Below are 22763 nucleotides of genomic sequence, written 5' to 3'. Positions count from 1 at the left end.
CTTGGCCCAGGGCTGGCTCAGCTGGTTCGTAGCGTAGCCGGGGAAGTGAGTGCGGAGGAGGGGCTTGGCCCAGGGCTGGCTCAGCTGCTTCGTAGCCGGGGAGGTGAGTGTGGAGGAGGGGCTTGGCCCAGGGCTGGCTCAGCTGGTTCGTAGCCGGGGAGGTGAGTGTGGAGGACGGGCTTGGCCCAGGGCTGGCTCAGCTGGTTCGTAGCGTAGCCGGGGAAGTGAGTGCGGAGGAGGGGCTTGGCCCAGGGCTGGCTCAGCTGCTTCGTAGCCGGGGAGGTGAGTGTGGAGGAGGGGCTTGGCCCAGGGCTGGCTCGGCTGGTTCGTAGCCGGGGAGGTGAGTGTGGAGGAGGGGCTTGGCCCAGGGCTGGCTCGGCTGGTTCGTAGCCGGGGAGGTGAGTGTGGAGGAGGGGCTTGGCCCAGGGCTGGCTCAGCTGGTTCGTAGCCGGGGAGGTGAGTGTGGAGGAGGGGCTTGGCCCAGGGCTGGCTCGGCTGGTTCGTAGCCGGGGAGGTGAGTGTGGAGGAGGGGCTTGGCCCAGGGCTGGCTCGGCTGGTTCGTAGCCGGGGAGGTGAGTGTGGAGGAGGGGCTTGGCCCAGGGCTGGCTCGGCTGGTTCGTAGCCGGGGAGGTGAGTGTGGAGGAGGGGCTTGGCCCAGGGCTGGCTCGGCTGGTTCGTAGCCGGGGAGGTGAGTGTGGAGGAGGGGCTTGGCCCAGGGCTGGCTCAGCTGGTTCGTAGCCGGGGAGGTGAGTGCGGAGGAGGGGCTTGGCCCAGGGCTGGCTCAGCTGGTTCGTAGCCGGGGAGGTGAGTGTGGAGGAGGGGCTTGGCCCAGGGCTGGCTCAGCTGGTTCGTAGCCGGGGAGGTGAGTGCGGAGGAGGGGCTTGGCCCAGGGCTGGCTCAGCTGGGACTTCTGGCACAGGAGTGATCCTGGCCCCAGGGTTGCCTGAAAGGACCCCAGGGTCAGGGCTGCCTGTGCTTCTGAGAGAGCCCACAGACAAACGTGGCAAGGAAAGGTGGCCATTCGCCATGGAAAACCATTCCCTCCCCTGCTGCTTCCTCTTCCCGTCCTCGCTCGGCAGCCTCAGGTCAGCAGGGAGCCGTCCCCGGGCTGCTTCCCGCCTGAGCGGCTGGGGAGAGTGGCCGTGGCTGCAAAGTGTGATCCACACCTCCTCCCTCCGTGCTGGGTCACAACCAGGCCCTTGAGTCTTTACAAAATGCTGGGTTTGTGCCTCCGCGCTGTTTGCAGTGGGCGGATCTCATGAGAGGGATCCTGGCTGGGGCTACCGCTTGTACCTGCAGTCACCCAGCCAGCCCGGTGAGTGCTGAAGTTGGAAATTGCTGCCGCTTCCCGTCTGTTTCACCCACGCTGTCCCTTTGAGGTCTCCAGCGGGGCTGGACCAGCCAGGAGACATCCCAGGGTGGGAAAGGGGGGCTCTCAGCAGAGCGCCCTCCCGCAGGTGCCCAGTTATCTGGGGCCTGGAACCCTGCACCCTGAACCCTGCAGACAGGGGCGTCTCTGCGACTCAGCACAGGTGCAGGCTCTCGTTCTTGAGCTCCTCCAGCCCGGGAGCCTCCTCCACGCCTGTGCCGCCGCCTCCCCACCCCACCCCACCGACCGAGAGACAGTTTTGGAGGCCGCCCCCGCCCCCTGCCCTCTGTCCACCCATCTGTACCTCCAGCTGGTCAGAGCCCTGTGCTGATTTCACGCTGTGTTTGGATCCCAGGAGAGGCACGGAGGAGGCAGGCGGCAGCCAGACACCCTGTGCCACCCATTCATCACCTCAGCCCCCGGCCCTGCCCAGCACCTGGGTCCTTCCCAGGCGGCTCCAGTCACCTGCTCGGCCCGGGGGTGGAGGGGAGCAAAGAGGCTCACAGGCCCTGCCTCGGGGCGGCACCAGCCACTGCACACCAAGCCCAGCCCCAGGGAGGCTGCGCCGCACACAGTGACTCCAACCCCTGCAGAATGGCTGTGAGAAAAGATGGCTGCAGCACAGCAGGGGCCGGGCACGGGCGGGGGCGGCCTTGAGAGGTGCCACGTCTGGAAGGAGCATTTGCAGGTTTTCCATACGCCAGGCACGGAGCCGCATATTTCACCTGGGCTGCCTCCTTCGCTCCTGGCTCTCTGGCTGGGAACGTAGTCGCTGTCCTGTTTCACAGGGGAGGGAGGCAAGGTTCAGAGTGGACGAGGGGCTGCTCCGAGGCAGTTTGCCGGCTCCCGTCTGGCTGGGCTGGGCTTTGTGTCTCCAAAAAATATACAAAAATTAGCCAGGCATGGTGCTGCATGGCTGGAGTCCCAGCTACTCAGGAGGCTGAGGTGGGAGGATCGCTTGAGCCTAGGAGGTGGAGGCTGCAGTGAGCTATGATTGTGCCACTGCACTCCAGCTGGGGCGACAGAAAGAGACTCTATCTCCAAAAAAAAAAAAAGTAGCTCTCTTACAAATCCTTTCTCCTTGTCTTTGGATTTCTGTGTTTGCCTTGGTATCTGCATGAGGCTGTCTCTATTAGGGAAATTCACCAGGACAGCTGCTGGGAATGTAGGATAAAGTGTCAGCTTCCTTCTCAGATAAGTAGTGAGGCAGTGTAAGCTTCCACAGTGCTTAAGCAGCCCTGTGTTCTGAACTGGCTGGCTGTGCAGCTCCTGTCCTGTCTTCTGAACTGGCTGGCTGTGCAGCGAGCTGTCTCTGTTTAAAAACATTCCAGAGGTGAAGTCCAGACTGGCCTCAGATAACCCACAGTGGGGCTGCAAATCATTGATAGTTGGTTACAGAAATAAACAATCGGAGGCTATGACATTTCTCGACTGGCACGGTGGCTCACACCTGTAATCCTAGCACTTTGGGGAGGCCGAGGAGGGCGGATCACCTGAGGTCAGGAGTTCGAGACCAGCCTGGCTAACATGGTGAAACTCCATCTCTACTAAAAATGTAAAAAATTAGCCGAGTATGGTGGGCGCCTGTAGTCCCAGCTACTCAAGAGGCTGAGGCAGGAGAATTGCTTAAACCCAGGAGGCAGAGAGGTTGCAGTGAGCCAAGATCGTGCCATTGCACTCCAGCCTGGGTGACAGAGCGAGACTTCATCTCAAAAAAAAAAAAAAAAAAAAAAAAGAATGTGACATTTCTAAAATGCTGAGGACGTATTAAAATGGTGTTGATGCTAATAAATACATAAATAATTAAATACAGATGACTTACCTAGTGGTTTGCAGGGCGGATGCAAAGAGATAATTTTACAAAGCAGCCCCTTCCTCCGGAAGGCAGGGCAGGGTTCCCTCCTTCCCATGCTGGGAGCCCCCTGCTTGGGAAACGCCTACTCCTCAGGGTGCGGGAGCTACCACACCTGGGGAGACTGGGCCCAGGGGACTCTCCCCGTCCTTTCTTTAAAACTTCTTGGTTTTCTCTCCCTCCTGACGGCTTCAGGATGACATGACTGACTCCCTGCGAGATTACACCAACCTGCCCGAGGCTGCCCCTTTGCTCACCATCCTGGACATGTCAGCCCGGGCCAAGTACGTGATGGACGTGGAGGAGATCACCCCCGCCATTGTGGAGGCCTTTGTGAATGACTTCCTAGCAGAGAAGCTTAAACCAGAGCCCATCTAGCGTGGCTGCAGCCTCCTGAGACGTTATTTAAAACTCAGCCTTCTCCTCCTCCTCCTCCTCCTTCCTTCCGCCTTTGGACTTACCCAGCGTGCCCCGAATCACACCACCCAAGTGTCCAGCCTCTCTGTGGTGCCTTGTTTCTGCATTAAACTCCTCAGCCAGCACCCTGGAGTGCGGAATCAGCAGCGGCAGAATCCACCGTGTTTGGAGACTCTGTTTGGGAGCATGGGATGGCCGAGGGTCCGGCTAGAGCGGGGCTGCATCACTCTTGCAAAGTCACTAGCTTTTGGTGAAGGATCTCCCAGGGTGTCTGGGGCAGAGTGAGCGTGGAGGGCCAGTGGGTCCCGCTCGGGCTCTGACTCTGGCCTCAGCACACGCAGAGCCCCGGACGGCCAGAGGGGAACCGCCGGGTGACACCTGCGTGGAGGCTGAGCTGAGAAAGGGCCTTAAGTGACACGGTCTTTCTCGGTCTGAGAGAAAAGCAGCCCACTCATGTGTTCTCAGGCAGGGGATCTCCAAATGCAAAAGGAAGCTTGTAGAGGTTTTTTGGGTGAGAAAAAAAGTGTAGCTAAGGTAATGGTTCATATAGTAACGGCGTATTTTTACGGAGCTCCCACCTCCTGATGAGCTTCTCATTCCTTGCTTTTCTTCCTTGACCTTGAAGTCTCTGCTGCTCATACAAACAGCCCCCACGACCTTGAAATTCTGTTAACGAATCCTTCTCTTTGGACATCTTCCCAAGAAACTTAGCCCTGAGTCCTAGGAGGAGCATCTCCGAACCAGCACAGACCTCTGACTCCACCCAGCTGTGTGCCCAAGGCCCCTGATCTCTGCTGAGGTGCCCACGCCCATGTTCGATCACCCCTGCCATTCCCTTTTATTTTTTTTTTTTGAGATGGAGTCTCGCTCTGTCGCCCAGGCTGGAGTGCAGTGGTGCCATCTCAGCTCACTGCAACCTCCGCCCCCAAGGTTCAAGTGATTCTCCTGCCACAGCCTCCCAAGTAGCTGGGATTACAGGCGAGCGCCACCGCACCCAGCTAATTTTTGTATTTTTAGTAGAGACGGGGTGTGAAACATGTTGGCCAGGCTGGTCTCGAACTGCTGACCTCAGGTGATCCGCCTGCCTCAGCCTCCCAAAGTGCTGGGATTACAGGCATGAGCCACTGTGCGCGGCCCCCTTTTCTTTTCAAAGCAGAACTACAAAGATGAGAAATTACCAGAAGCCTCGCCTTTTCCTAAGCACCAGCAGAAGGAGCTGTGCCCCGGGATGGAGTGAGGGTGGAGGGCGCGTCAGCCACGGGTGGGCTTTGTGTCACCTTGTATCGGCCCAGGTAGGTTGTTGGCCTCTTACTTGGGCTGACCTGACCCCCGAAAGAGAAACAAACAACTCTGTTCTCAGGACCGGGGATGGACGGCTTCAGCCAAGTGTTTTAGCCTCGCTCACTCAGGTATCAGGGACTTTAAAGCACCCTGGGCCTTACCCTCGGCCCCACTCAGCACTCTGCCAACCAAGACCATTGATTTGGAAAATCTGGTCCCCACCCACTAATGAGCTGTTGACACTGTTGTTCCTTGCTGAATTGGATTGTTGACTTGTAGTTCAGAGGCGTACAACTAGTTGGCGATTAGACTTGTTATGTGATGTTACCAGCCTGAAATGCGATCGCCCAGTAGGAAATAAAGCAGGCATCTCTGGACCTCATCTGCCACTGGGCCTTTGCTGTCCTTAATCACAAAAGTCTTTTTTGCCTGTGGTCCTGTGCTCTATCGGGGCGGGCAGTGGAGGATACCTGTAGCTGGGAGCTGTGTCCTAGGAGTTTTGAGACCCCCAGGATGTAGCATCTGTCACATCTTGTTGGTTTCTGGCAGCCAGGAAGCTCATTTGGATGACCGTGGCAGAGGCAGATCGCTCCCGGAGCCCTGGCCACCGTCTCTCCTGGTTTTGACTTGGCCCTGGACGGAGGGTGAATCCTCAGAACGCGTACCTTGTTGTGAACATTCTTGCCCATTTCCTCCCTCCAGGGGAGCCGAGTCCTCTGAAGCCTGAGAAAGCTGGTTGGGAAAACAGGAGGAATCATGCACGGGTCTCCTTGTGAAGAATGGGCCAAGTGTGGGAGCCGCTTAAACCCAGCTTGTCCCAGGCTCAAGGCTTCTCTGGGAACGCTGCCAGAGTCTCCCTTAGGGGTTGGGGTGGGTGGGATGAATGTGGGAGACGGCAGGATTTCTGTCCACGTATCGTGATGGCCTCGGAGGAAAGGTGGGTTCTCTTAGCAGCTGCTTACCTTTGGGGCAGAAGGAACAAAGTCCAGCGAAGGGGGTTGCCCTAAGTCATTGCAACTGGATTTTTGACACCAGAATTCCCCTTTTAGAGTGGATCTGTAGCTTCCTTAAGATCCTTGGGGAAGGTTTACTCCAAAGGTTCAGGTTTATACAGTGACTACTTTGTGGGAAACCGTTAGGGAAGAATCACTTCTGAGTGTCAGAGATCGATAGTGAGAGATCACGGATGCAGGCGAAGTGGGTGGCATGATAATCCCCACCAAGCAGCTCCACCTTCAGATTCTTGTTGCTAATTGGAAGCAGGTTCAGCACCAGCTGTGGCATATTCAAGGGCTTCCTCCGGCAGCCAGGAAAACCAGGCCCTGCAGGTGGAGGCTGGGGGCGGCTGTGAAAACGCCGCTCTGGGGTTCCCGGATTTGTGTTTACTACAGTGACTTCCAGATCCCACCTACCCATCCTCACAACAGCTATGAGGGGTTTTTTTTTTTTTGAGACAGAGTCTTGTTCTGTCGCCCTGGCTAGAGTGCAGTGTCATGATCCCAGCTCACAGGTTCAAGCCATTCTCCTGCCTCAGTCTCCCAAGTAGCTGAGATTACAGGCGACACCATCATGCCCGACTAATTTTTGTATTTTTAGTAGAGACGGGGTTTCGCCATGTTGGCCAGGATGGTCTCGAACTCCTGACCTCAGGTGATCCGCCCACCTCGGCCTCCCAAAGTGCTGGGATTACAGGCGTGAGCCACCGCACCCGGCCTGTTGTTGTTGTTTTTTAACCTGTCTCCCCAACATTAAAAATCTGTTTAAGAAAAAGGGTATGTTTTCCACATTGAATTCCTAATTGGGGAAAAAAAAATTAAAAAAAGAGAAAAGGGTATGTTTGGGACCGGCATGTACAGCAGATGAGAACCAGCTTCTTTTCCAGAGCGAGGTGACTTCCTGCTCTTGCTTTTCGCTCCTTGGTACGTCCTTGAAATCAACGGCCATCACTTACCAGAACACAGGGAGCGAGTACTGTGTTGGCATCGGCCAAGCTTCAAATAGTAATTTTCAGCCAGACTTTGTTTTTTCCTGTTGCCTAATTAAAGACACTGAAAAGCTGTTCTCCCCTCCTGCTGCCTTGTTCTAGGACAGCAAACTGAATTCGGCAACAATACAGACGGAGCCGGATGTGGCCCAGGAGCAGATCCGCGGGACCTAACATGGTGTTGCACCGTGCAGCTTAGGGAGGAAACCAATGTATGAGAGGACACACGTGTAGGAACCCTGCACACTGGGAATCGTAGTACTGGGAGGGCCCTGAGCGAGGGCACACGCTGTTGACGGTGCCATTGCCCCGAGCAGGCCCATGTGTTGTGCACGCTGTGGGTGGCTGTGCACACAGGCCTGGAGGTTCAGGAGTAGCACTGAGCAGGGGGCCGTGAGCTCAAAGGATCTTTCCCGTTTGCCCCAAAGCAGCTGAATGAGAGAAACGGGCACTTGGCTACACCCCTCACTGCTGCCGCCGACAGACGAGAGCACATGCCCTGCTTCCTCCAGGCTGCGGCTGCTCAAGAGAAAATTCTTTGGGAACAAATAGCTGTTGACCATTAGCTTCATTAGTGCTGGGAATATAACACGAGGGCGTTCTAGGTACACCTTGTATGTGAGCACATGAAGACAGGTAAGTATACTTACTGCTATTTTTCAAGGTGTGTGTCTCACCCCCTTGGTGCTTTGGGACACTTCCCAAGCCCGAGAATGTGTTAGGAGGTTTGGGTGGAACTGTTGGGTTTCTGTTAAATGATACACAACTGGTGAAAGACTCTGTCCCCAGGTCTGTAGGCCAGTGTGCAATCCAGAGGCAGAGAAGGCCTCCAGTCCGGATTCCGGGTGCTTATGCCTCACACACGAGGAAGTCACCCACATGTGCTAGAACGAAGATACAGTAGGAGACGTGATCTCAGGGCCAAAGAATCCATCTCTCTTGAATGTCAGAGGACATGGAAGTCCTGTCCCCAATCAGGGAAGAGCCACTTGGCAGGCCTGCAGTCAGTACACCCCGCCCTCGGCATCTCAGAGGAGCAGGGAAGGGAGGCTGAGGCCAGAGCTTGCTGCAGCCATCAGCTCCTCCCTCCCCAACCTGGTTCCCTGTTCCCCTCCTGCATTTTTGTTTTTTTTAAGACAAGAGTTTTACTTTTGTCACCCAGGCTGGACTGCAGTGGCACGATCTGGCTCACTGCAACCTCCGCCTTCCACATTCAAGCAAGTTTCCTGTCTCAGCCTCCCAAGTAGCTGGGACTACAGGCGCCCGCCACCACGCCGGGCTAATCTTTGTATTTTTAGTAGAGACGGGGTGTCGCCATGTTTGCCAGGCTGATCTCAAACTCCTGACCTCGTGATCCGCCCGCCTCGGCCTCCCAGAGTGCTGGGATGACAGGCGTGAGCCACCGCGCCTGGCCCCTTTCCTGCATTTTGAGGAAGCAGCAGTGTTGGTCCTGGCCCATGAGAACTCAGACTTCAACTGAGAAAAGTGGCTCTTCCCTACACAACAGTCCAGGAAGCCGGATATTGGGAGTGTGGTGAGAAGAGAACTGACCCATCCATAAGCTATTCCGGATTCTCCGTCACTCTCAGCCGCGGAGCATCAGCCAGGCTTCCTGAAGCTTTGGGAGGACCTGGCTTCAGCTGCTGTCTCAGCTGCTCGAATGTAACATGGTTCCATAGTTCAGACTTCAGTCATCCTGAGCAATAAACCAGCTCATCCACTTGGCTTCTAGCTTATTACATGTGTGCACTCACTGCACTGATGAAGACAGGAAACACGGCAGGCACAGTGGCTCACGCCTGGCATCCCAACACTTCCGAGGCTGAAGCAGGAGGATAGCTTGGGGCCGGGAGTTCAAGACTAGCCTAGGCCACATGGCAAAACCCCATCTAAAAAAAAAGAAAAGAAAAGAAAACAGAGGAAACACAATCGTGGAATTTTTAAGGTGGCAGCATGTTTTCTTAAAAACAGGTGAGCCTGTCAGGTCTGCTCCTGAGGGAGAGGTGGCTTGGTCAAGAGGGCAGCCCCAGGCCCTGCAGTGCAGCTGGTGATTGTCAGCACAAAGCCCTGGAACCTCGGATGGGGTGTGTGTCTGAGGGCTGTGCGTGGTAGAACGGCAAAAGTGGGGCTAAGTGTGGCCCGGCGTGGCTGGTGCGGACATCTGGGGTTGCTGTTAACCCCGGGGCAAGCGGTGGAAGGTCCCAGGTGAACGGCGGGTCCCCAGAGGTCTGTTTCTCCTCTGGACCTTAATGACCAGGCTCCCAGCCAGGAGCCAGCGGCTGGGGCAAGGGGAGAGTGATTCCAGCGCCCTCTGCCCCAAAGCAGGAACTGAAGGGCCAGCCGGTGGGCGCCCAGCGTGAGCTCCAGGCACATCTGGACACCTGTGCTTTGCCCAGAGTTGCTTTTTCAGAGGCTCCAGTCACAGGGAAAAATTGTGCCGGTTTTTCCTGCTATTTCTCGTTTGTCCTCTTTCACCTCCGTTTTTGGTCCCATGTCTTCTGTACTCCGGATTCTTTCTTCTGAGGTGTGGTCTGGGACAATCTGGATGGGTCTCCGACTTTAACACCCTGGAGCACAGACAGCTTGCAAAATGCTCTCTGGTGGAGGGAGACTTCACTCCATCTTCTTTTCCTCCCTTTTCAACGATTTAAATCCAGGAAAAAATCGCAGCCCCGCCCTTCAGCACTGGGGTGGTTTTGGAGGCGTCGCCTGCCACCTCCTGGCAGACGCCACTGTGACAGCTACACCACCACACAAAGGCGCGGAAGCGTGGCCAACATCCTGACACTGTTTGTCTCGGCCAAGCAGTGTTTTTCTTGTCAGATATGGCTCGTTTTTTATTCCTGTTTACTGGAGAAATGGTGACAGAACAAATGTCGGCCTCAAAACTGAGAATTCAAGGTAGTGATTTTCCAAAATCACTCAGCAAATAACAACCATCTGCTCCCCTGTATTCACTGAAGAAAGGACAATTTGCCTCCGTCCTGCACCCTCCCTCGTCCCTACTAAATTATACCCATGAATATATAAAGTGAACTCAAGGCACCGCATACAAGCCACGGACTCTAAAGCAACGGGATGTAAATTTCTTTTCCCTCTTACACCCAGGATAAAATGGACTCAAGAACTACTTGTCAGTGTTGGCCGGGCTCAGTGGCTCACGCCTGTAATCCCAGCACTTTGGGAGGCCGAGGCAGGCAGATCACGAGGTCAGGAGATCGAGACCATCCTGGCTAACATGGTGAAATCCCGTCTCTACTAAAAAATACAAAAAATTAGCCGGGCGTGGTGGCGGGCACCTGTAGTCTCAGCTACTCGGGAGGCTGAGGCAGGAGAATGCTGTGAACCCGGGCGGCGGAGCTTGCAGTGAGCGGAGATCCTGCCACTGTGCTCCAGCCTGGGCGACAGAGGGAGACTCTGTCTCAAAAAAAAAAAAAAAAAGAATTACTTTCCAGTGTTTACATTGCTTTTTCTAAACAAGGACAAGGTAATACATGGTTTATTCTTTCACTGTTATTCTGTAACGAGTCAGTGGGACCGGGGAACAAATCCCAGGAGATTGGTTTTAGGCTGGAAAGATGTGAGCTTCCTTTTCGTGACTCCTGCTTCTTGAGCACTGTCCTGAGGTGTCTGGGGAGACTGGAGTGGGATGGATTTGCGTTCTCCAGGCTGCCTTTCCGCCTGTCCTCTCTGCTCCAGCCTTTGGGAGCAGTGTTGGGGGGGCCACTTGCATCACCCATTCATGTGGAGCTCTGGGCAGGCCCAGACCACAGTGGGGCTCCAGAGCAGATGTTCAAATATTCAAATGTTAGCCTGGGAGGACACTGTCCCTGCAAACACCCCTCCTCTGGCACATGCCAGAGCAATCCCAACCTGCCCCTTGGCACGTGAATCATGCTTGGTCATTTGGTTTTACTAGGAAGAGGGAGTTTGACTAGGAAGTTGGGGGAGTAGAAGAGAAAGAAGGGGTGGAGGCATGGTTTCTCCTGGGCACACCAGCAACACACTTGACCTCCCTGGAGTGAGCAGTGTCCAAACCATTACGGGAACCGCTGGGCAGAAGGGTGTGGGGAAACACTTCCTGTGTTGTCTTCAACTCCAACTCTGTGTGGCTGCAAAAGCAGTGCCTTTTTTTTTTTTTTTTGAGACAGAGTCTCGCTCTGTCGCCCAGGCTGGCGTGCAGTGGCGCAATCTCGGCTCACTGCAAGCTCCGCCTCCTGGTTCACACCATTCTCCTGCCTCAGCCTCCCGAGTAGCACCCGCCACCACGCCTGGCTAATTTTGTGTATTTTTTTAGTGGAGATGGGGTTTCACCATGTTAGCCAGGATGGTCTCGATCTCCTGACCTCGTGATCCACCCGTCTTGGCCTCTCAAAGTGCTGGGATTACAGGCGTGAGCCACCGCGCCTGGCCAGCAGTGCTTAAGAGTCCCATATTCCACCCACCCACCCCGTCCCCACAGTTCCTTATAGATACAGTGATGACCATCAGCACTTGCCTTGACCCCCCTGGCTACATCCTGGTTTGGCTGCTAGTAGGTAAAGATGCAGCTTGCCCTGGGCCCTGGAGGGGCTGAGAGAACAGAAGGGTCCTGCCGCTGTATTGTGGGCGTTCATTCTCAGAACCTTGGCCTCTAAACATTGGGGGATGAGACATAAGTAGGACTAACACAGGGAACCAGGAAACAGTGACACTTTCCTGACAAATGCAGGGTAAGTCTGCAGATTTTGAAATTCAGTTTTCTGCATAGACTTCCGTCTCTGCAAAGTCCTCAAAAAGGTATCTGCAGAGGTGCCAAGAAGCTCTGACACGGCCTGTTGAATTAAGCCGTTTCTATGGATACATGAACAGTAGCTCAGTGAAGGCCTGAACAATCTCAAGGACAGACCATCTGAGCCCAGAGCAGAGCTGCTGGATGCTGTGAGCGTCGCCCTCAGCTTCCTGGTGTTCCCTTAGCCACATCCTCGTTACCAGGCCAAACGTGACAGGTACTGTCACACACCAACCACACAAAACAACTTTTTAACGTCACCTGCTGCTCCTAGTTTATTTTCCACCAACCAATGTTCAGCTGTGAGTGACGTGGCTGTGACTATAACTGCTGCTTGGCGATCACAAACACCCACCAGCTGGTGGAGCAGACGCCTCCCTGCCAGGATGCTTCAGGAACTTTCTGGGCACAAAGTGCTTCTTGGTGGACAATTTTTAAAAACACACAGAGCCACGTGGGTCACCTATTTGTATTGTCACCAAGAGAAAAAAGATAGAACCTCGAAATCAGTGACGCGACAGGAAGAATTCGGACCTGTTCTTTCTGAGGAAGTTCTTATTTTTCCCGTAACTGTATGACGGCATCACACCTTCCTCCTGAACATGGGGCCATAGTCACTGACTCCGCCAGCCTCCCACCAGTGTGCTGGTGTAGGAGGAGCTGGAGACGTCCTCAAGCAGAAGTCACTTCTGCGTCCTTCTCAGTGGTAACTCCTGTCCCTGCTTAAGTCCTCCGCCTTCCCCCGCAGCTGTCTTTTCCCTTCGAAAAGCAGGATGCTTGCCGCCATGGCCGAGTTGAGGCTGTCCACACCAGGCACAACGGGGATCAGCAGCCTCTTGCCACCAGTGCTCTCGGCCAGCTGCAGGGACTCCAGGCTCACGCCGTAGGTCTCCCCGCCAATCACCACAGCTGCTGGTGCCTCTGTCCAGTCCGAGTCGTAACTCTGAACCTCAACATCAGGCAGCCAATCTTGACTGGCTCCAGTTTCTACATCTTCCTCTTCTTCATACTTGTGAAACTTCAGCACTCGTTGATCACACACCCAGCCATGGTCACTAGCTTTATTAGACATCTCAGCCTGGGCATAAAGGCCACAGTTGTCAGCCACGTAGACCCGGGTGTCAGGGGGCAGGTAATTGGGCACGGTTTCCCATTCTAGATTATTGATAATGGGCACCTGGAAATGTGCGCCCATACCCGCCCGGAGCACTTTGGGCTCCCAGGCATCCACACAGCCTAGAAAATAAAAAGACAGGAAACAATCAAGATGTTACAAATCTTCCCAGACCAGGGGACTGTGGAGTAAGTCTGATTAATTTTGGATCAAGAGATAAAGCAGAAGTTCTTCTATGATAGCTTTCTTGAGAGCTGGGACCTTCTGCCTCTCTGTGACAGCATCCAGCAAAGTGACTATAGGAGTCATTCCTGCTAGTGCTGAATTCCTGCTAGTGATGAATTTTATTCATCCCTTCAACATCTCCCATTCACACGTGCCAGACACTGCACAGAAGATGCAAAGAGAATTAAAGTCCCCAACCCCAAGGAACGCACAGTGTAGGGGGTGGTGGCGCTGGGGTGGTATTTAAACAGACGACTACAGTATCATTAATTGATGTAAAAGAAGCACCGACACAGTCATAGAAAACCCATGGACAAAGCAGGGCGATGAGGAAAACCATCTAAAAGACCACGATACTGAGAGAAAGGCCCAGGCAGAGGACAGAGCTAGGAGAGGAAGCGGGAGAGTGGCGCAGCCTAAGGAATGCAAACATGGTGAGCCGGCCAATCAGCGGTGGTGCTGTGGCGGCACAGGAGGTGAGCCGGCCAATCAGCGGGTGGGGGTGTGGCGGCACAGGAGGTGAGCCGGCCAATCAGCGGGTGGGGGTGTGGCGGCACAGGAGGTGAGCCGGCCAATCAGCGGGTGGGGGTGTGGCGGCACAGGAGGTGAGCCGGCCAATCAGCGGGTGGGGGTGTGGTGGCACAGGCAGTGAGCTGACCAATCAGCGCTGGGGCTGTAGTGGCACAGGAGGTAGGAGGTGGGCAGGCCAACACGGAGGCGGCCTCCTATGCGAAGCTGAGGAGTTTGGCCTTTTATCAGAAGACAGTATCATGCCATTGAGGGATCTTAAGCAAAGCAGTGACAGAATCAGATCTACAGTTTCATCAAGACCCATTGGGCTTCAACGTTCAGTCTGTACTGGAGCAGGGAAGGCCCTAGAGATGAGGAAATGAGGCAAGAGGCAACCCCGGCAGCAGCCTCAGACGCCTGGCCTTTCCCAGGGGCTGCTCCTCACCACGGGCAGGCCGGGAGAGCGGCCGAGGGTGGGGCCTCACAGTGACTGCATCGCCTCCCACCCTCCCCCGCACAGCTTGTTAGTGCAAGTCTTCTCCTGACAAGTTATCTTAAAAGTTCATTTGTCAAACCTCAGGATAGACAAACCAGGCAAACCAGATTTTAAACGAAGAATAAGACACAGAGGATGTAACAGCGCCTGCAACCCCAACCACGGGCTTTCCCTCTCCCTGCAGGAAACCAGAGATAGGCCCAGATGTGTGAGAGGAGCGGCGGAGGCTGACCCCTCTGCCTGGAGGGGAGAAGGGAAAGGCGAGACTCCTCCCGTCATCCTCATGCCCTGGATACTGGGCACCACACCAAGTATTTCCTACCTTCTCTCCCTATTTCTTACAACCCAGCCATCGGTATCAAAGTGAAAACCACACTGCTTGATTATTTATATTTATTTCCAAGTCCCACAACAGCTATCAGAGAGCACTAAATAATGGGGCGAGTAACCGGGTACTGATCACGGAACCCCAGCACGTAGCTCTCACACTGGCACAGAAACGTACTCTAGCAAGGCGTGACTGAGAAAGAGCTGTGAGCAGCAATTTAGGCAAGTCTCAACGACAGATGCCACTATTAGTTTACTTTTAATGGTGGCTGGGGTGTTTCTGATGAATGGTACTCTCTGTCCCCTCCACCCCCAAGGTGTAAGAGACATTGTAGGCGTGCCCCAACTGTGAGGCAAGTCTGTTTAGAGCCAAGCCTATTAATCCCTATTTCTGATGACAAGAGACAGAAATGTAATGAGGCGAATTTGTGTGCGGGGCACGTGACTCACGCTGAGGCTAAGGGAATCTAAGGGAAACGGATCACAATGACATTAGGATTCAGAGCTGCTGATGTCATTCCTTTCATAGGATTCAGAAGTCAAGACTTAGGAATGGCTCATATACTCAGCAATTTTGGAACTCAAGATCATTACATAAAGAACCAGAAACCAAGTGTTAAAACTGGCATCTGTTTCTTTTCCATAATTGATGTGAAGTTCTCTTAACAGCCTAGCAGGTTTCATGATAATTTTAAAAGATAATAAACATGGCTGGGTATGGCAGCTAACGCCTATAATCTCAGCACTTTGCGAGGCCGAGGCAGGAGGATCCCTTGAGCTTAGGAGTTCGAGATCAGCCTGGGCAATGTAGCAAGACCCTGTCTCTACAAAAAACATAATTTTTTAAAAGAGAATCAACATTTACTGAATTACTCATGTGCCAGGTAAGGTGTGAAGTACCTTATGTGCATCATCTCACTTAATCCTCACAATGACCAGGGAGATTCTGTTATTCCTCCCACTTCACAAACGAGGAAGCTGACACTTCAGGGACCACAGCTAGTGAAGGCAGACCAAGATCCAACCCATGTCTGCCTGCCCAGAGCCCTAGCTCACCTAACAATGGTCGACTTGGCTGGGCATGGTTATTCATGCCTGTAATTCCAGCTACTGCGCAGGGACCACAGCTAGTGAAGGCAGACCAAGATCCGACCAAGATCCAACCCGTGTCTGCCTGCCCAGAGCCCTAGCTCACCTAACAATGGTCGACTTGGCTGGGCATGGTTATTCATGCCTGTAATTCCAGCTACTGCTCAGGGACCACAGCTAGTGAAGGCAGACCAAGATCCAACCCGTGTCTGCCTGCCCAGAGCCCTAGCTCACCTAACAATGGTCGACTTGGCTGGGCATGGTTATTCATGCCTGTAATTCCAGCTACTGCTCAGGGACCACAGCTAGTGAAGGCAGACCAAGATCCAACCCGTGTCTGCCTGCCCAGAGCCCTAGCTCACCTAACAATGGTCGACTTGGCTGGGCATGGTTATTCATGCCTGTAATTCCAGCTACTGCTCAGGGACCACAGCTAGTGAAGGCAGACCAAGATCCAACCCGTGTCTGCCTGCCCAGAGCCCTAGCTCACCTAACAATGGTCGACTTGGCTGGGCATGGTTATTCATGCCTGTAATTCCAGCTACTGCTCAGGGACCACAGCTAGTGAAGGCAGACCAAGATCCAACCCATGTCTGCCTGCCCAGAGCCCTAGCTCACCTAACAATGGTCGACTTGGCTGGGCATGGTTATTCATGCCTGTAATTCCAGCTACTGCTCAGGGACCACAGCTAGTGAAGGCAGACCAAGATCCAACCCGTGTCTGCCTGCCCAGAGCCCTAGCTCACCTAACAATGGTCGACTTGGCTGGGCATGGTTATTCATGCCTGTAATTCCAGCTACTGCTCAGGGACCACAGCTAGTGAAGGCAGACCAAGATCCAACCCGTGTCTGCCTGCCCAGAGCCCTAGCTCACCTAACAATGGTCGACTTGGCTGGGCATGGTTATTCATGCCTGTAATTCCAGCTACTGCTCAGGGACCACAGCTAGTGAAGGCAGACCAAGATCCAAAGCCGTGTCTGCCTGCCCAGAGCCCTAGCTCACCTAACAGTGGTTGACTTGGCTGGGCGTGGTTGTTCATGCCTGTAATTCCAGCACTTTGGGAGGCTGAGGCAGGAGGACTGCTTGAGTCAGAGCCAGTTCAACACCAGCCTAGGCAACATAGTGAGACCCCATCTCTTAAAAAAAAAAAAAAAAAAAAAAAAGACCAATTAATCCACCTGGTTTTTTGTTTTTTGTTTTTTTGACAGGGAGTCTCACTCTGTCACCCAGCCTGGAGTGCAGTGATGAGCTCACTGCAGCCTTGACATCCCAGGCTCAAGCAATCCTCTCACCTCAGCCTCCCAAGTTGTTGGGACTACAGGCACACCCCACCACACCCAGCTAATTGTAATTTCTTTTGTAGAGACGAGGTCTCACTATGTTGCCCAGGATGGTCCTGAACGCCTGGGCTCAAGTGACCCTCCTGCCTTGGCCTCCCAAAGGGCTGGATTACGAGTGTGAGCCACTATGCCTGGCCTTTGATGCTCTTACCTTTGGTGAGTAACACTTTGCTGCAGCCTGCCCCAGCTGCAGATCTCAGAATTGTCCCCAGGTTCCCAGGGTCACGGAGATTGTCACAAATCAATAATAAAGGCAGTGAATGCTGAAGCTGAGTCTTTGGATATGTCATCTTAACATGGTCAGGTTTGGCAAAAATCCCTGAGGAAACAAAACAGATGGTTTACTTGCCTGGTGTGGGCACGGGGAATAGTCTGACTTTTCATTTACTTATCAATCTTGATATGGTCTTAGTTACATAAAAATACAGGAATACGGGCCAGGTGTACTGGCTCATGCCTGTAATCCCAGCACTTTGGGAGGCCAAGATGGGTGGATCACCTGAGGTCAGGAGTCCAAGACCAGCCTGGCCAACGTGCCAAAACCTCGTCTCTACTAAAAATACAAAGATTAGCCAGGTGTGGTGGCGCATGCCTCTAGTCCCAGCTACCTGGGAGGCTGAGGCAGGAGAATCGCTTGAATCTGGGAGGTGGAGGTTGTGGTGAACCAAGATCACGCCACTGCACTCCAGCCTGGGTGACACAGTGAGACTCCCTCTCAAAAAAAAAAAAAAGAAAAAAAAACACGAATACATTCTGATTGACAAAATTCAAACAACATAAAACTCTACCAGTACCACTCTCCTCCCCCTCAACTGTTCTGCTTTGGAGGGTATCCTTTTAGAACTCGTTCTATGCATCTACCTATATATACGCACATCTGTCCATATATAAATCTGTTTCTTTTACATTCCGTGTCATACTCTGTATTATTCTGTAATCTACTTATTTTACGTAACAACATATCTTGAACTTACCACGTCAATATGTTTGAAGCTACTTTTTTCCTTTAACTGCTGTAGGCTATTTTTTTTCGAGACAGAGTCTCACTCCCTCACTCTGTCGCCCAGGCTGGAGTACAATGGTGTAATGTTGGCTCACTGCAACCTCTGCCTCCCGGGTTTAAGCAATTCTCCTGGCTCTCAGCCTCCCAAGTAGCTGGGATTACAGGCACCCGCAACCACACCTGGCTGATTTTTTGTATTTTTAATAGAGACGGGGTTTTGCCATGTTGGCCAGGCTGGTCTCGAACTCCTGACCTCAGGTGATCCACCCTCCTTGGCCTCCCAAAGTGCTGGGATTACAGCTGTGAGCCACCATGCCCAGCCTCTATTTTGTAGTATGAATGTACTGCAGTCATTTAGCTCTTCCCCTATGGACTGTTAAATTATTTGAATTTTTCCCTGTTACAAATGCTGCTGCAATGAGTATCCCTGTAGGACTGTCTGTCCATGTGTCTAAAAATTTCTCTAGCATAAATACCTGTGAGTGAAATGGACAAATGATGTGTGTGCACTCTTAACGTTCACACAGACTCTTTCAGTTTATTCACCTCAGGAACTCATAAATACCTGTTTTCGGCCGCGTGCAGTGGCTCATGCCTATAATCCCAGCACTTTGGGAGGCTGAGGTGGGCGGATCACAAGGTCAGGAGTTTGAGACCAGCCTGAACAACATGGTGAAACCCCATCTCTAATAAAAATACAAAAATTAGGCCAGGCATGGTAGCTCACGCCTGTAATCCCAGCACTTTGGGAGGCTGAGGTGGGCGGATCATGAGGTCAGGAGATCAAGATCATCCTGGCTAACAGGGTGAAACCCCGTCTCTACTAAAAACAACAAAAAAATTAGCTGGGTGTGGTGGCAGGCGCCTGAAGTCCCAGCTACTCGGGAGGCTGAGGCAGGAGAATGGTATGAACCCGGGAGGCGGACCTTGCAGTGGGCCGAGATCACGCCACTACACTCCAGCCTGGGCGACAGAGCGAGACTTCGTCTCAAAGAAACAAACAAACAAACAAACAAAAAACAAAAATTAGCCAGGCTACCCTAACCCTGAGTAGCCTATAATCCCAGCTACTCAGGAGGCTGAGGCAAGAGAATTGCTTGAACCCAGGAGGTGGAGGTTGCAGTGAGGCAAGATCGTGCCATTGCATTCCAGCCTGGACAACAGAAAGAGACTCTGTCTCAAAAACAAAAAACAAAACAAAACAAAACCTGTTTTCCAGCTCAAACCCTTCTCAACAGCGGGTCTATCATTTGTTTCCATTTGTCCCAATGTGATAGAAAAAACAGCACGCCATTATTTTAACTTGCCTTTTCTCTGATTACTAGAGAAGCTAAACACCTTACTGACTGTTTGCGATCTTCCTAAGTGAATTCCTGTGCTCCCTTAACTGTCTTGTTTCTACAACCTGGGCCCATCCTCCTACCAGGTAGGCTTTTAAAAAATAGTTCGTAGGCTTAAATATTTAAAAAACAATTATTAGCCTGCTATACTCTGATTTATCTTTCCTTTATCACTCATTTTAAAATTCAAAGTACATTCCTAGGAAAAAGAATATGAATTTCAAAACTTGAACACATCAAAGTAACGACCCTTTTTCAAATACACTGGCTCAGAAGCACTGTCTTAGGGACGTACTCTGCAAAACCAAGGGGCTGTAGTGCAATGAATGCTTAGGTCACTTCTAAGGCCTCACGCTGGAGGTCCAGAAGCCTGGGAGCTTTAGAATGGGTACAGCCACTTACTGGTGATCTCTCTGTCCTCAGTCTAATACAAAGGAGTAAAATGGGGTCTGGGACTATCTGGGAAAGTGAAAACCCTAAGTGGCCTTCTTAGTGGAAAATTCTCTCCTTATTTAATAATCTCTACATTATAAAACTATATATACATTATATAATAATCTACATTATATAATCGCTACATTATCAATCTCTAAAGTTTTATGGAAATAATTTATGGGAAAAGAGAAAAACTGGAAAAAGGCTAATAACAATATTAAAAATGGCTTTGAGTACATGAAATTGCTGTGGTATAGATGAAGTTATTCACATGGGTGTATCACATATCCACAAGTTTCTTTTTGAATCACCATGTTTACTGGTAGAAGTGATAATGATAACCTTTTAGTAAACTTTTTTTTTTAGGCCTAGCACTACCCTAAACTCTTTATGTATAATTATCAAATATTCAATCCCTTTGTAGTCTGCTCCCAAGGGACTGTACGGTTTTTTTGAATCTTACTAGTATTTTGTCGTATATAATTGCTACAATAAATGGGCTACTGACTGAAGTCAGGAGATGAATGAAATAGTACTTGTACTGAAACATGATACAATCAAAGATTTAGGATTCTTTCTAAAAGACGGTGCAGGTAAAAAGCCTATCCACCACTGAAGGCAATGGAAGGGTTTTAGGCGTCTGTGTGCTGTGAGAGAGCCTCCACTTCAGAGTCACAGATGGCCACAAGCCATTCAGTAGGGCTGGGGACCTTAGAAGTCCTTTACTTCTACTTGGATGTCTGTGGTGATGAGAACCCACTATACAGAGGCCCTACTTACGTCACTGGATTCTGAGGAGTGTCTGTCTAAAGCCTGACAGGTGCTGCCAGTTCCTATCCATTTCTCCCTTATTCCTTGCCCTCAAATCTAAAATATAGTAACATAAGGATAAGCCAGGAAATGATGAAAGCAGGTATAATGATGAAGTTCAAGATGGGCTGGCCACTGTGAGCACACCTGCCCCAAGTGACACGCACAAGTTCAAGATGGGCTGGCCACTGTGAGCACACCTGCCCAAAGTGACAAGAACGGTAAAAATGAATAACACTTTCACTGAAGCATGGAGTGTGGATTAGAGGGCTGAATCTAGTGAGAATATGGTTACTTAGCATGAGTAATTCTAGTACTTTAGTAATCCAAGTCCCCATGCTAGGATCTAAGAGCTCTGAGTGCAGAGGCACAGATCCCTGTGACTCACTGGGTTACAGAGACAAGAGATGGTTCCCCAGAATCTCCTCTCTCAACAGTTCAAGGATTCAGTTTTCATATCTTAAAACTCCAATGTCAAAAACATATGAAAAACTTATCTTCTCATATTTAGACCAAAGACTTTATAATTGCTAATCGACATCGGAGTTAAATAAGGTTAAGTTAGTTAGATTCAGCCAAATGAAGAAACAGACTAGAAGACAAGGTTCTCTGTTTATTGGGCTAAACAGGGCAGTAAATTGTGGCTTATACCTCACTTCTTAGATCTGCCTCTAGAATAAGGAGTTTATTGACAGTTATCACCACATCGGCAGAGGTTTTGCAAAAATGAAGGGCTAAATCTTTCAGTAAACACTCTTAATTTTTAATCTGACATAGAAAGTTGAAGAAGTAATCTAAAAAATATAAGGTTTGAGGAATAGTGGTTCTTCCTAGAGACCATAAAGAGCCACAACACAAATGATAGTGAAAAACGGGTTTCAATTTCCATTGAAAATACTCTACGATACACAGATTAGAGAATTATATTTTTCTAATTGTAACATTTTGAATTTCATTTCAATGAAATCTGCTGTCCTAAGACAAGTATGACAAATTAATCCTAGGTCTCCATACCTTAAGATACACTGTGTAAGGCCGGCCACGGTGGCTCACGCCTGTAATCCCAGCACTTTGGGAGGCCGAGGCAGGAGGATCACCTGAGGTCACAAGTTCGACAGCAGCCTGGCCAACATGGTGAAACCCCATCTCTACTAAAAATACAAAAATTAGCCGGGCATGGTGGCAGGCGCCTGTAATCCCAGCTACTGGGGAGGTTGAGGCAGGAGAATCCCTTGAACCCGAGAGGCGGAGGTTGCAGTGGGCCGAGATCGCGCCATTGCACTCCAGCCTGGGCCGAGATCGCACCATTGCACTCCAGCCTGGGTGACACAGCAAGACAAAAAAAAAAAAAAGATACAATGGGTAATCACTAACCCATTATTCCTTGTGGCGTTACGAGGTCGGACCAATCCTTGATATCCTCAAATTTCACCTTAATGAGGCTGACACCTTTCAGCTTATCGACTGGCAGCTCCTTTAGGTATTCTAGACGGCTAAAGAAGAACATTTTTGGCACAGCTCCAGCCTTGAGAGCGTCTGCAATGAGCCTGCGACCTTCCAGCAGGATCTTCCCTTGTTTTTCCCGAAATGGCCTGGACTTTACTATTGTCATTACACTGCTGTAGATGGAAATAAAAAAAAAAAAACAGGTAAATATCAACATCCTTGTTACTGAGACACGCTTAGTTTTAACAGAAACAAAGAGCTAAGGAGAGGGCCGGGGGCGGTGGCTCACGCCTGTAATCCCAACACTTTGGGAGGCCGAGGCGGGAGGATCAACTGAGGTCAGGAGTTCCAGACCAGCCTGGCCAACATGGTGAAACAAAAACAACAACAACAAAGAGCTAAGGAGAAACAGAAGCTAATTCCAAAGACGCTTATTCGGCCCTCTGTGCATAATACAAAAACCAGCGGGCTGTACTGGAAGAAGTCCTCTATCGGAAGGAGGTTAAGGTTCCGCTGTGAGACGGGAAGGGAAACGAGAACATTCGACAGGCTCAAGAACCACATCACCTCAGCCTCCTGTCCCCGGAATAAGCTTTATCGTAGCGAAGCCCAGACTCTTCCCAGGTGCTGGGAGCGTGGGATGCGGACTCCTCGAGCGGTTGTTTCTCTCGTTGCTCCCGGGTACTGGCCTCAGATGCTGCCTTGCGGGGCTGCTTCCCAGGAGCGCGCTTCTGTTCCACCACCTCTCCGGAAGGAAACACCACTTTCACTGGGCTCCGCCGCAGCGCCCGGACCCAGCGCCTCGCGTCAAGGTCCCAAGCCTGGACCACCTGCAGCAACGGTCGCACGACAAACCTCCTGGGTTTCACCAGCGCCGCCATCTTCCCTGCGGCCCGGGCTGCGTCACGAAAGCGCGCCGTCGGCGGCCAGTGACGTCACGTCCCGTGGCGCCC

At 51.8% G+C, this 22763-nt stretch overlaps 2 protein-coding genes across 5 annotated transcripts in view; one reads left to right on the top strand and one right to left on the bottom strand.

Moving 5' to 3' along the window:
• NXN (nucleoredoxin) overlaps positions 1-5301 on the top strand; it is a 181814-nt gene extending 176513 nt beyond the window's left edge. For all 4 annotated transcript variants that reach the window (XM_024234393.3, XM_054535333.1, XM_063718364.1 and 1 more), the window contains one exon: positions 3417-5301. In XM_024234393.3, the coding sequence (XP_024090161.1) occupies positions 3417-3599 (183 nt within the window). In that variant the 3' untranslated portion in view covers positions 3600-5301. The remainder of the gene's footprint in view (positions 1-3416) is intronic.
• A 6621-nt stretch (positions 5302-11922) lies between these two features.
• On the bottom strand, positions 11923-22760 carry MRM3 (mitochondrial rRNA methyltransferase 3). The gene is made up of 4 exons (XM_002826794.6): positions 22378-22760; positions 21739-21983; positions 16928-17095; positions 11923-12910 (listed from the first exon to the last, which is right to left on the bottom strand). Exons 1-4 carry the CDS (start codon positions 22689-22691, stop codon positions 12375-12377), a joined length of 1263 nt encoding a protein of 420 aa, XP_002826840.5. The 5' UTR covers positions 22692-22760; the 3' UTR covers positions 11923-12374.
• Positions 22761-22763: the final 3 nt, after the last annotated feature.

The sequence above is a fragment of the Pongo abelii genome, chromosome 19 (genome assembly GCF_028885655.2).
Source record: "Pongo abelii isolate AG06213 chromosome 19, NHGRI_mPonAbe1-v2.0_pri, whole genome shotgun sequence".
NCBI lineage: Eukaryota > Metazoa > Chordata > Mammalia > Primates > Hominidae > Pongo > Pongo abelii.
Note: the sequence above shows the minus strand (reverse complement) of the source record. Positions and strands in the feature narration are given on the sequence as shown.